At 45.6% G+C, this 12,240-nt stretch overlaps 1 protein-coding gene across 1 annotated transcript; it reads right to left on the minus strand.

Annotated features, from left to right (window-relative positions):
* On the minus strand, window positions 1–9,095 carry JCHAIN (joining chain of multimeric IgA and IgM). The gene is made up of 4 exons (XM_054029588.1): window positions 8,941–9,095; window positions 3,746–3,878; window positions 2,546–2,626; window positions 1–1,562 (listed from the first exon to the last, which is right to left on the minus strand). The coding sequence occupies exons 1-4, from the start codon at window positions 9,002–9,004 to the stop codon at window positions 1,361–1,363; spliced, it is 480 nt and encodes a 159-aa protein (XP_053885563.1). The 5' UTR covers window positions 9,005–9,095; the 3' UTR covers window positions 1–1,360.
* Between the last annotated feature and the right edge of the window lie 3,145 nt (window positions 9,096–12,240).

Here is a 12,240-nt window from a genome sequence, read left to right on the forward strand (position 1 = left end):
TAGTTGCAGAAAAATCTATTTAATTACTTCAAGCTTGCTAACAAAGCTGAAATCATGGGTACATGGCTCTTGCTCTATTTGGTTGCAACATGAAATATGCCAGGGTTTCTCAGAATAGCCTAGGGATGTGCAACCAATTTTTATAACAGGGAGGAATGTATCAGCCTTCCCAGGGGTAATGCTGCACACAGTTTATGGACTTGCATACGTGACTGCTTAGTGAGAACACAAGGTATGATGCACTCAAATGTGATGAACCGTGCAATGCAATATCAGCCTCCTTGATGGGTGAGAATTCCTTCTACAAACAAGAGAGAGGAATCTGGTGTAGAAGACTGGAAGGAAGCCCTCTAGGGCCCCATTCTTGCAATCAGATCGTGCAAGCCCAAAGGCCACCAATGCACCTCTGAATGCAGAACGAGGACCTAGACCATTTATTTATTTAAACTGAAAGAAATAATTTGTTCTCCCCGGTGTTGGATGAATTGGAGAAAGCATTAATAATTGTCAGTATGGAAACACAGAGCAGTGAAATATCATTGGTAAGTAGCTCAGTCTCGAATATCCCGGGAAAGAATAATTTACCATTCCCGTAACACATGGTATTTTGGCACCATTTAAAAATACTCAAGAACAGCAGCGTCCTCAGTCTTCTCTAAATATGCAGGGATACACTGAGAATGTGATTTTCAAAGCCGCATAAGGGATTAGGATGCCCATTAAAAATGAATAGAAACTGGGTTTCCAAATCCATAGGCCTCTTTGAAAGCCCCATCCTGAATGACCTCCTTCTCAATAATGGCACTGATTTCTATTATGCTTGCAGGTGGGAGTGTAACAGTATGGTCTTGTGTTACTTAAAGTTTGTGCAAAAGATTATTTTTAGATCATTTAAGTAGGGTTTTCCAAAAGAGCCATTTCAAATGGCACACTGGTATTTTATGTGCAGGAGCGTTATCTCTCTGGGCTAAAAGGTTACTAGGGGAAAACTCCCACCGACTTTAATGAGAACCTCTTCTGAGGCAGGACTGAATGAAGACTGTCCAAGCCAGATCCCCTGCTGGTGTAAGTTAATGTAGCTCCCTTGATTTCAAGGCAGTTACATTGATTTATACCACCTGAGGATCTGCCTCACAGTATAGGATTTTGCCCATCATGCATAATTGGCTTAATTATTCAGTTATATTTATTACCACCGTGTGCTATAGAAGGAAGGCATTACTTTTCATGTAGCTAACACGTTAACTGTGAGGAGCTGATATTTCAGACGCTGTCTTTCTTACCAGGCTAATATAAATGTGTTTTGGTCTGTGGGGGCAGATGACCGTATAACAAGGCACTCTAACAGCAGTGGTTTAATCTAATCAGCGTAGCAGGATTCTGGAGTCAGAGCTGCTTGGACGGTGTTGATCTTCCCGCCGTAGAAAAACGGGAAGGTTGTGGTGTAGCATTTGTTCCTGTCATAGGTGTAGCAGGTATCGGAACTGCTGCAGTTGTTGCTCTGCTCAGCAGTAATTACCCGGTCCCCAAGCTCCACTTCTGTGGGATCACATTTTTTGCAGCTGGAAGACAGATAGGATGGAACACAGGTTAGGCAGTAGTCACTGAAAGAGGCCACCACGTGGGAGAGGGCTCAAGTCCTCATTGCTACTTTGACAGTCACGTGTCAGTCGGGCTTTACTGTCTCTTTAGGCTCTGGAGCAGCCAGGCCCTATCCTGATTTAGGAGCAAATGGCCCAATTCTCTGGCACCAAGGCCAGCCCCAAAACCTTCAAAAATGATGTCAGGTCCCCAAAATGATGAGTTTGGTTAACAGTAAATGTGGGGTTCTTTTTATTTGCTTTCCGGTTTTTGAGTGTGCACTTGGGTGACTTTTTCAAGCTTTCCTCTGCAACCCTGAGGGCTAGAAACTCACTTTCATCTTTAATGAACTCTGGGATTCTCCTGTGATCACATGACTCCAGGAGCTGGGACTTTACTTAAAACATCAAATATTTCAAGACTCAGGATAAAATCATGAGTTAGAGCAGCAGAGAATTTGACCCAACATCTTACATTTACATAGGCTGAATCTCACTCACATTGGATTCAATCTCAGCATAAGCAGGCTCTTTGCAGAAGTGAAATTCCTGCCAGCTTCATCGCTATCTATGCTAGAAGTCAAGGTCTTGCTTTTGCCCCATGATCTCACATGGGTATTGGATTTTAATGTATTGGTGCTCTGTGCATCATGGCACTATTTTAAAAAATGACATTTGATGAAGGGATTTGTTTAGTTTCTACATCTAAATTCACCATGGTTAATCCTGAATTTGCTCTCCATAGGAAGGACAGGCTTGTGGTTAAGTCACTGGAGTGGAGGTTGGGGATTCTGTTCCCAAGCTCTGTAGCAGAATTCCTGAGACGTTGGACGAGCCACGTAACTTCTGCCTCAATTCCCATATCTGTCTAATGGGATGTGGTGAGGGTTAATTCACGGATGTTCGGACAGTGGGATGGAAGGGCAAAGTGTTCTGAAATTAATGCAGTAAAGAAAATTACTCACAGCTCAGACAGCCGGTAGACAAAGGTGGTTCTCACTGGTGAGGTGGGATCAGAGATGTTCTTTCTGCTCAGCAGGGGGACTCTAAGAGAGGGGGGGAAAAAAGAACAGGACTATCAAGTGACCACAAATTGCTCTAATGAATTCTGCAAGCTCCATAATGTGTCATGATTATTCTGATTCACAGAATCCAAATTCTTATCTTATTCTGTGTTCAGATATTTTCATCTCTTCCCCTTCCACTCCCCGTGAAGTTTCAGATACTTGATCTGTAGAACGGATATGCGTTATACCTACACTGAGCCTTCGCATACCCTCAAGAGCGACAGGGTCTTTCTTGCATCATTGCCAGACACCACCAAGGAAAGACTGGAGGGTGTCAAAACACTGCACCGTGTTAGGCCATAAGTGAGTGATGGAACAAGTTCCACAAGTGTCACTTGCCACAGATGATGTTTTCAGTAATGACATCATGGCACTGATGTTCCTCCTGCCCTCTCTTGAGCTGGTGGAAACCGGGATACAAGACATATGAGACTAGCTCACTTTCAGGTGGGTGGGCGGGTGACTGACTCGCTCACTTTCTTGAAGTGAGCTCTTCCTGAACTCCCATGGCTCCAATGCTGCCCTCCTTACTCAATCAAAACATCCCTCACTCAGTGGGAATAAAGAATGCAGAATTAGTCCCTGTGAGCGGACAATTAATTAGCTAATTGCATCATGGGAGTTCGGCATTGGCTTCTCCCAGGGACAAAATCTCAGACTTGCTGGAGCAGGGGTCCACTCTGGAATGGCAGTCCTATGTTCTGTGCCAGCCAGTGTCCCTAATTATCAGGACAGGAGAAAAGCTACTCTTGTCTCCTTCACTGTATCTTACAAAGCTACTGTCAACCCTTCAGAAACATTTCTGAGCTGCGTTTTGGACTGATGGACGAAGCACCATGCAGCTGGAATTCAGCAACATGTAGTGTGACATGGGCCATTTTCCATTAGTCTACAGCACTGTACGCTACAGGCCCTTAGAGCACTAGGTGGGCGTCAATGAAATCGTAATTACTTACACTATAACATGAAAACTAGGACATAAAGAAACCGTCTCATGTCCCATAACTAATATGCTGAAGTGAGACAAAGAAAAGGAACCTGCTGGGCTGTGTCACCTCATCTTTACCTGCTTCAAATCAAGCATTGTTTGCCACTTACATGACTCGTATGTTTCTCACCAGGACTTCTTCCTGGGGATTGTCTTTCGAAGGGACAAACTTTGAGGTCACCCTCGCACATTTACACTTGTTATCAACTAGGACATGCTCTTCCGCCTCCTCATCCTCATAACCTGGGAACACAGGATGGGTTTTAAAAGGAGAGAAAAACAAGAGAGAAGAAACTTCTTGCCAGTTCCTGGAATTGATTTACTGTATTTTTCAGACGTCTTATCACCCGCTCAGTAATGTACCAGGTGGTTCTCCTCTAACATCTGCTCAGTCATCACAGGCCCTCCTGAAAAACTGAATCCCCCACTGCTCAGCCCCAAAGTCAGTGTGGCCTCCTTCCATCACTTACTCAAACAGCTGGGTCTGAAAGGGTGGGGCAATAGGGAATGAAGCCACAAATTATGCATAACTGGAGAGGGTCTGAGAAACAAAAGGTGCAGGGTTCTTGTTGAACAGGAGTGCAGTACCTGTGCCAATACCTCAACTTAAGCCAAGGAAGATGTTCTGCTCCACACCAGGCAACTCAAGGGTTATCTTTTGCTCCTTATGCAGAATACAAAGGAACCACAATGGACCAAGTATGGTCCAAATAACTGTGTATCCTAAACATAAATAACAAGGAAGGCCTAGCCTCATATATATATACTGGCATCTGAAACAGAAGACCACGAGGGCCAAAAGAGGGCTCACAAGCTATTTAAAGGGAAACCACTACCCTACTTCTGTATGCTACATCGAGTTAGCACGAACACAGAGCTCTGCCATCCCAAAACGGCCTGAAGCATGAGCAGTAACAATCCCACCAGCATTCCAGCCTCTCCTCAGGGGGGTGGGGTCCGTCCAACGCAGGGCAGCTTCAGCAGCACTGTCAGAACCAGTCCTAACTTCATAGTTACTCCTCCAAAGCAGAGGGAGAACACAGAGGTCAGTGGGGAGTTCCCACTGGCAATTCTGAAACCCTTCAGCTAAAGTTTGGGCATTTTTTATAGCTCCTAAGTAGTGACTTTGTCTTTACACAGCCAAATTCACCCATAGCAGAAACAGATCCATAGACTTGACCCTCCAACACTCAGGGCCAATTCTCCAAAGGTAGAAACCAACTTCAGTGCAATAAAACCCCTCGGGTTTGCATGTCCCACCAGAACTGCAAACCTCCTGTGCAGACTGGCGAAATACAGCTGCAGATAACTAGCTAGGTCCCAGATTGTATTTGGGCACCTCTGGAGCATTGGGGGAGGGATAGCTCAGTGGTTTGAGCATTGGCCTGCTAAACCCAGGGTTGTGAGTTCAATCTGGGGCAAAAAATCGGTCTGGGGATTGGTCCTGCTTTGAGCAGGGGGTTGGACTAGATGACCTGCTGAGGTCCCCTCCAACCCTGATATTCTGTGATTCATTCACTGGGTTTGAAAGAGGACTCTGGCCATTGGGGCTGGAGCCACTTGGTTAGAGTCAGCCTCAGGAACCTTTCCCACTCCTAGTTTGGGATCAGGCAGGAAAATGAAAAGATTAAGATTGGCTGGGCGGGAGGGAAAGCCACTATAAAAACAAGGACCCAAGGACCCAGCATTAACTGTGGACCAGCTGGGGAGGGTTTGAGCCAATGAACAGAGGAGGGTGGGATAGGGAATAAGAGTCAGACTGAGATGTGGAGAGAGAAAAGAAAGAGCTGAGCAGTACCTGCTTGGAGGCGAGCTGCCAGCTGCTGCAGTGTGGCAAAGGGGACTCTTCCTGACACGCAGCATGGAGTTAGCAGAGCTGAGACCACAGGGCAAGACACACCCGTCTGAGCTCACCATCCATGTCAGCCCCAGAGTGCGCGGACAGGTTTGACTGACCCCAGAGGAGAGGTGGGGGTGCAGCTGTGTAACTCCTACCACGGAGCCTGACCTGGGTCTGCTCCTGGGTTAGATACACGTAGTGTTAACCTGGTGCTTGTGTCAGGGGTTGACTCCCAGCCTCCTAGGAGGGAGGTTTGTTGCTGTCTGTGCAGAGGCACATGGCTAGGACTTGGGACCCCTCCCCCAACTCTGGGAATCCCCCACCTCACAGAGTGTGCTTCCTAGCTGAAGCAGACAGACCTCAGATGTGCTAGCTCAAAAATAGCAGAGTTTGAGGTCACAGCAGCACTGCTGGCAGCTTGGGCTGGCCACCCCGCTATGTATCCGGGGGCTGGGCAGGTGGGTAGTCAGCCGGCTAGCCCCTGCCACCCCTGGCCACACTGCTCCTTTTTAGCATGCTAGCTTGAGCAGAACTAGCACCTCTGTCTGTTTGAGCTGGGAAGCCGCTGCAGTGTAGACACACCCCTTCGGTTCCACTTAAGCCCCTACTTTTTTCATGGGACTCAAAAGTTCCCTAGTCCCAAAGTGGCCCTGTGAATACAGGAGAATTGCATTCTTTGAGTTACCAAAGAGCTGGCTTTCTGCGGGGTCTCCATTTTTTGCACTTGAGTGCACCTGCATGAACATTTTTGTGCACGGTCACTGGCTTACACAAGTGACGAATTCTATGGGTGGCACGTGCAGGGGATTGTACTCAGTCTGTGAGTGCAAATTTAAAGGCAGCATCTGATTTCAGATGCTAAGAGTTGCCCGGGATTCAGAGTTTCCCATTCCTGCACATTCCAAAGACTTTCCATTCTTAACTGCCCTCTGATGCTGTTTTTAATCCTGACTGAAGCTTCTGCAAGGCCATCCCTCACTAGAAATAAAGGCACGGTTATCTAGTAGATAGAGCACTTCACTGGGACTCAGGAGTCCTGTGTTCTGTTCCTGGCTCTGCCACTGACCTGCTGTGTAACCTTGAGAAAGTCACTTCACCTCTATATGCCTCAGTTTCCTCTCCCCACCCCTGTGCAGTCTATTTAAGCAGTAAGCTCTTTGGGGCAGGTATTGTAGTGAGAGAGAGCACCTAGTGCAGTGGAGCCCCAACCTACTTAAGGACATGTAGGCACTAACGTAAGGTAAATAATGTAGCTAGAGTATAATTCTGTTTACACTGTACTCTTCTGATGCCATAGTACTTCCATATCCCCTTACTAAGGCCCAAAATACAGAACTCCATAATCGTATTTGACATATAACTATGATTCAGGTTTCACGGCCCTTTTCCTTCTCTGCTCTCTGCCCCCTCCACAATCTCGTTAACTAAGAATCCTTTCCTTTGAAAGAATAGAGCCTTCCTTTGTCTCTGCCTCAGTGATTCTTGATCTCTCTTCAGATTTCACCTCTAGAGGCTTTGCTTCTTCCTCTCCATCTCCCTCTGCTGTTTTGTAACTGTATTCTGTATTGCGTATGTAACTGCCCTCGCCAAGGGTTTCATCCAAAGGCCATTGAAGTCGGTAGACTCCCACTGGCTTAGCCAGGCCCTAATGCTGTAACTATTATTCAGACCGCATCATTAGAGCATGTCTTCCTAAATGTTCACTAAAGACTATTCCGGTACACTAAAAATAATGGGCCAGATTCATCCCTGGTGTAACTCCATTGGCTTCACTTATAATAATAATGAACGTAATTATATTGAATAATAATTGCTCTATAATTTTTGTAAAATGTAAAACCTCTTATAAATCACAAAAGTGAAAAGACACCCTCCTCCCCGGCTCTTCAGCTCTATAATAATGTCTCCATGTCCCGGGGGAGCAACAAAGACCCCTTAGGAACAGCAAAGTTTAGCAGTGGTTATACAGGGCATTGGGAGAGCTGCTTATGAATGCCTGGTGGTTGGATAAATCTGTTCTGCATATGGCTGAGTGTAAAATGGATTTTCATGAGAAACGTCTCTCTTCACATTGGGTTGTCATGTGAAATGAGATGATATTTAGATGTGGCATTCAATAAAATCAATAAATAATCATCTGCAGCATATTAAAGAAGCAAAGAACTGCAAAATGGCTGCTCACGCGCTGGTGAATTTTAAACCGTTTCCCGTATTAAAGCAAGAATAAATACAATTAGACCCAAAATGGATTAGTTTAAAAACAAATGGGCCAAATTATGCTCCCAGAGAAGCACTTAGCTCACATAGATCTCACTGTGAGTTGCACACACATTAGAGGCTGTAATAATTACAATGAGAAGAAGCAAGTTCAGCTCTCGGTTGACCTGGTGCATATTTGACAATCGACCACTGTCACTGATTCCTGTACACTTCTGCAGCCAAATTCTGCACTCAGCTACATCTCTATGAAATCAATACTTTTAAAGACGTTATAAATGAATGCAAAATGTAGCCCTTAATGTTATCAAGATTAGAGAAAATGCAGGAGGTAATGGACCCTGGGGGTATACTGTTCCAATTAACAGCAGATTAGAATACAGAGTAGAATTTGACCCAAATATATCTCTGGTGTAACTCAAGTTACATTGTACCATTGTATAAAAAAGTCACATCAAAATCGTCAATATGTACTACCTGTCAACCATTTTTACTATTCTCTATGGACAAGATTCTTATCTCACTTAGACCAGTGTCACCCAGGAATATCTCCGTTTAAATCAGCAGAGTTACGTGGTGTAAAACTATAATGAGATCAGAATGCCCTGTTGTAACAGCCTGATACACTCAGAAGTGTTTAGAAGCCTTTAATTCTAGCTAGGCAAAGTCTTGTGAGTTTTCCCCGGTAGGAGGAAGAGAAAACACCTGGACTTTCAGCTCACTGATGCAGAACCTCTGATTAAAAGAGGGGTTCTCAAACTGGGGGTCGGGACCCTCAGGGGATTGTGAGGTCATTACATGGGGGGGTCATGAGCTGTCAACCTCCACCTCAAACCCCACTTGCCTCCAGCATTTATAATAGTGTTAAATATTTTTTTTAAAAAGTTTAATTTATAAGGGAAATTGCACTCAGAGACTTGCTGTGTGAAAAGGGTCACCAGTACAAAAGTTTGAGAACCACACAGCTAATACTAAGGCATTACTGAGTAGCTAGTGATCACTCTCTTAGCATTGCAATAGGGATTTTTCAAAACACCACTCTTTGGGTGCAGAGACAGACAAAGGCCCCAAGTCAAGTCCAGTGAAGACTGATTTCAGTGGGTGTTGGGTCTGGACCTAGCAGAGGGAGGCTTGTCTTGCCTGCCTATTAAGATCGCTGATGACAGGGGGCTGTTCAGCCGAGCTACCCAAATGCAAGTTTATATTTAAGCATCATTTATAATGGTCTTCATTTCATTTCACACCTACCTGCCACAAGAGCAGCCCCCAAGAAAACTGCAAGGACTCCCCACAGTAACAAAGAGGTCTTCATCCTGCCTTCCTTTCTTTTGAAGAACTTGAGTTTAGAGGAGTGTCATCTGCCTATAAGAGTGTGTGCAAATGATAACGCTATTGGTTTCCTAAAAGAACAGCCCACAGTGCTCGCTCTCTAACACTGCTGTAAGATGTGGTTGGGGGTTTTGAAACCAGATGCTGCAATTGGTTTGATGCTCAAGTGAAGATTTGGTTCTTTCAAATAGCTACTGATGGGTAGAATTATTGCAGCACTTTTAACTCGGTGTGCTGCCAAGCAAGCAGTAGGACAGCAAAGGATCCCAAAGGGGCACCGAATTGTGCTGGCGCTAGGGCCAGGATGGATCATGTTCATTCCTAGACCAGTGACATGTTTACAGGCAGTTACGCAGAGGGCTGGGAATGGGTGTGGGGCGGGAGTGATTCCCAGATTGACCGTGGAACACCACTCTTGCTTCTAGTCCTGAGAAATCTGACTTTAAAATCACGTGTTCGGGCTACTATTATTTGTATGGTAGTAGCAGCTGGAGGATTCAGGCTCAGAGCCCCATTGTACTGGGCACTGTACAGATACATAGGAAGAGCCAGAGAGTTTATAATCTCAATAGACAAGATGAAGGATAAACAGAGCTGAAGTGACAGAACTGGAAATAGAACTCAGGTTTCCTGAATCCAGCCTGGTGCTTTATCTGCTCCAGAGCACTGCCTCTCTGCTTAGGCAAGCTAAGAGATGTACCTTTCTTTGCCTGTTAATGTCTGCATAGGCAGACTGGGGAACCCCTGTTCCCTTCTGACGCCCCCACAGGATACCAATGCACCTCAGTTACGGGGTGTATATCCCATGATCAATTCAGTGACGGGTGTAATTTCAATGGGTGACTTTATGACGACAGTGTCCATCTCCTCTCCAGCACCTCCATTCCACAGAGAACAGAGGCACAAGGAGACCTAGGGTATGTCTACACTATCCGCCGGATCAGCGGGCAGCGATCAATCCAGAGGGGGTCGATTTATCGTGTCTAGTCTAGACGCGATAAATTGACCTGCAAGCGCTCTCCCGTCGACTCCTGTACTCCAGCGCTGCGAGAGGCGCAGGCGGAGTCGACAGGGGAGCGGCAGCAGTCGACTCACCGCAGTGAAGACACCACGGTAAGTCGATCTAAGTACTCGCTGAAGTTGTGTAACTTAGATCGATCCCCCCCAGTGTAGACCAGGCCTAAGTGACGTGTTCAACCTCATTTCATCCACAGGTCTCAGAGCATCTTACAAAAGAGATGGTAAAAATTATTCCCCCACCTCCACTTTACAGAGGGCAAAAATGAGGCGCAGCAAAGCAAGTGAATAATAGAGCCATGAACAGAACACCGTCAAATCTCTTCACTCCCATTTTAGGCTGTACCCACTAGCCCTTGCTGCCAGGGAGATCTAGATGTAGTGTCTGTGAGTGGAATGTGTCTTGGACATCTACTGCCCTAGGCAAGATAACTACTCACATGCTCTCTTCCCTCACTGCACATCTTACTGTGATCCGGATCCTGCACCTATTCGAGTCAATGGGAATTTTGTCATTGACTGTAAGAGGGGCAGGATTGAACACAGATGCATCTTGGGACACTGGCACTATAAAAGCAGAAGTTGCTCTTCTGTCTCTTCTGTATACCAAGATATCTAGAAAGCATTTCTCTCTAGATGTTATATGGCACTTTCTTATGCTATCGCTGTTGGATGCCTGCTGAGCTCCACCTTTAGCACGGGTTTAAAAATAAGTTTGAGTTAACCATGAGGGAGTTTCTGTTCGCCAACTGCTATTTGTTTCGGTCATTCGTTCCATAATCCAAAAATAGGTTTAAAAAATAAAAAAACCGAAAGCAGCAGAAAGCAGAATATGCAAAGGAGGCTGATTCTGGCCAGCTCTGCCTATGCAGGAGGGTTTAATAAAAAAAAAAATTTAAAAAATCAAAGCTCAACATCCATGAATATTTTAGAACTATGTAGTCCCTGAGGACAAAATTAGGTGCTGATTTACATCCTGGGTGATCCTGTTGAGTTCAGTAGGCAGCAACCCTGGAAATCAGGCCACATATTTAGGAGCCTAAAGATGGATTTAGGACACTAACTTTAGGCACCCTGGCAAATTACATTCTTGAGAGCCTAATCTTGACTGCGCGCATACCCTCTCCCCTCCTCCCCTGCGCACTCAGATTGGACCCTTATTTGGGGATTAGACTGCTTCATCTGCATGCCAGGTACTATACTTTTTAAGTATTTACTGGTATCCTAACAGCTTTGCTTCTGAAGTGAGGCATGTGATTATAGGAGATTCTCAGCTTTAATTTTTTTTTTAAATTAAAGTTTCCAGCCTTCAGGGTTGCAGCAAAAATCTTTAAAACATGAGCCCTACAGGAGCATGAAGCAAAACGGCAAATAAAATGAACCCAACCTGTATTGATTTATTTTTTAAAAATCCCTCAAGATTTTGGAAGCCTGACTCACGATTTTTGAGCTCCTGGGATGGGCAGCATTGCAGAGTGGACCGTATAGGGCCTGATCTTGCTCCCACTAAAGTCAGAGAGTGAAATCCTGCCCATTGACCCATCCTGATCATTGAAGTCAATAAGAGTTTTGCCATTGATGTCAATGGAGCCAGACTTCACCCCCTGGTTTGCTTCTGACTTCAGTGACAGAAGGCTCAGGCTCACAGCTTTTTTGCTTGAAAGCCTGTAGGGACTTGGTTCTATGCAGGCTGTAAGAGGAAGTCCCCAGGCCCATGCACAGCCGCATGGGACCCACAATGATCATGGCACTGGCACGGGCATGGTGAAAGCAGGGGCTGCTCCTCCACCCCTCTGTATGTGTAATTGGGCAGGATGGGGTGGGTTGGACAGAGGTCAGAGTCTTTGCTCCATGCCACTCAATGTGCCAGCCAGTGAGCTGACCTGGTGCGAGAGAGGAAATAAGCAACACCTTAGTTCATGGTGCTGCCACCTCCTCCCCACTCCTCCCCACTCCATCGCAACTGCACCCCCGGGACACTTGCCAATCCTTACTCGGGAATAGGATGAGCAGACAGCAAGTGTGAAAAATCAGGACAGGGGTGGGGGGTAATAGGAGCCTATACAAGAAAAAGACCCAAAAATCAGGACTGTCCCTATAAAATTGGGACATCTGGTCACTCTACTCAGGAAGGTGAGCATGTGCAAAAAGGATGGGAATAGAAACTGTTTTGCAACCTTAAATACTAGCATCCACTATCAT

Source organism: Malaclemys terrapin, chromosome 5 (assembly GCF_027887155.1).
Source record: "Malaclemys terrapin pileata isolate rMalTer1 chromosome 5, rMalTer1.hap1, whole genome shotgun sequence".
Lineage (NCBI taxonomy): Eukaryota > Metazoa > Chordata > Testudines > Emydidae > Malaclemys > Malaclemys terrapin.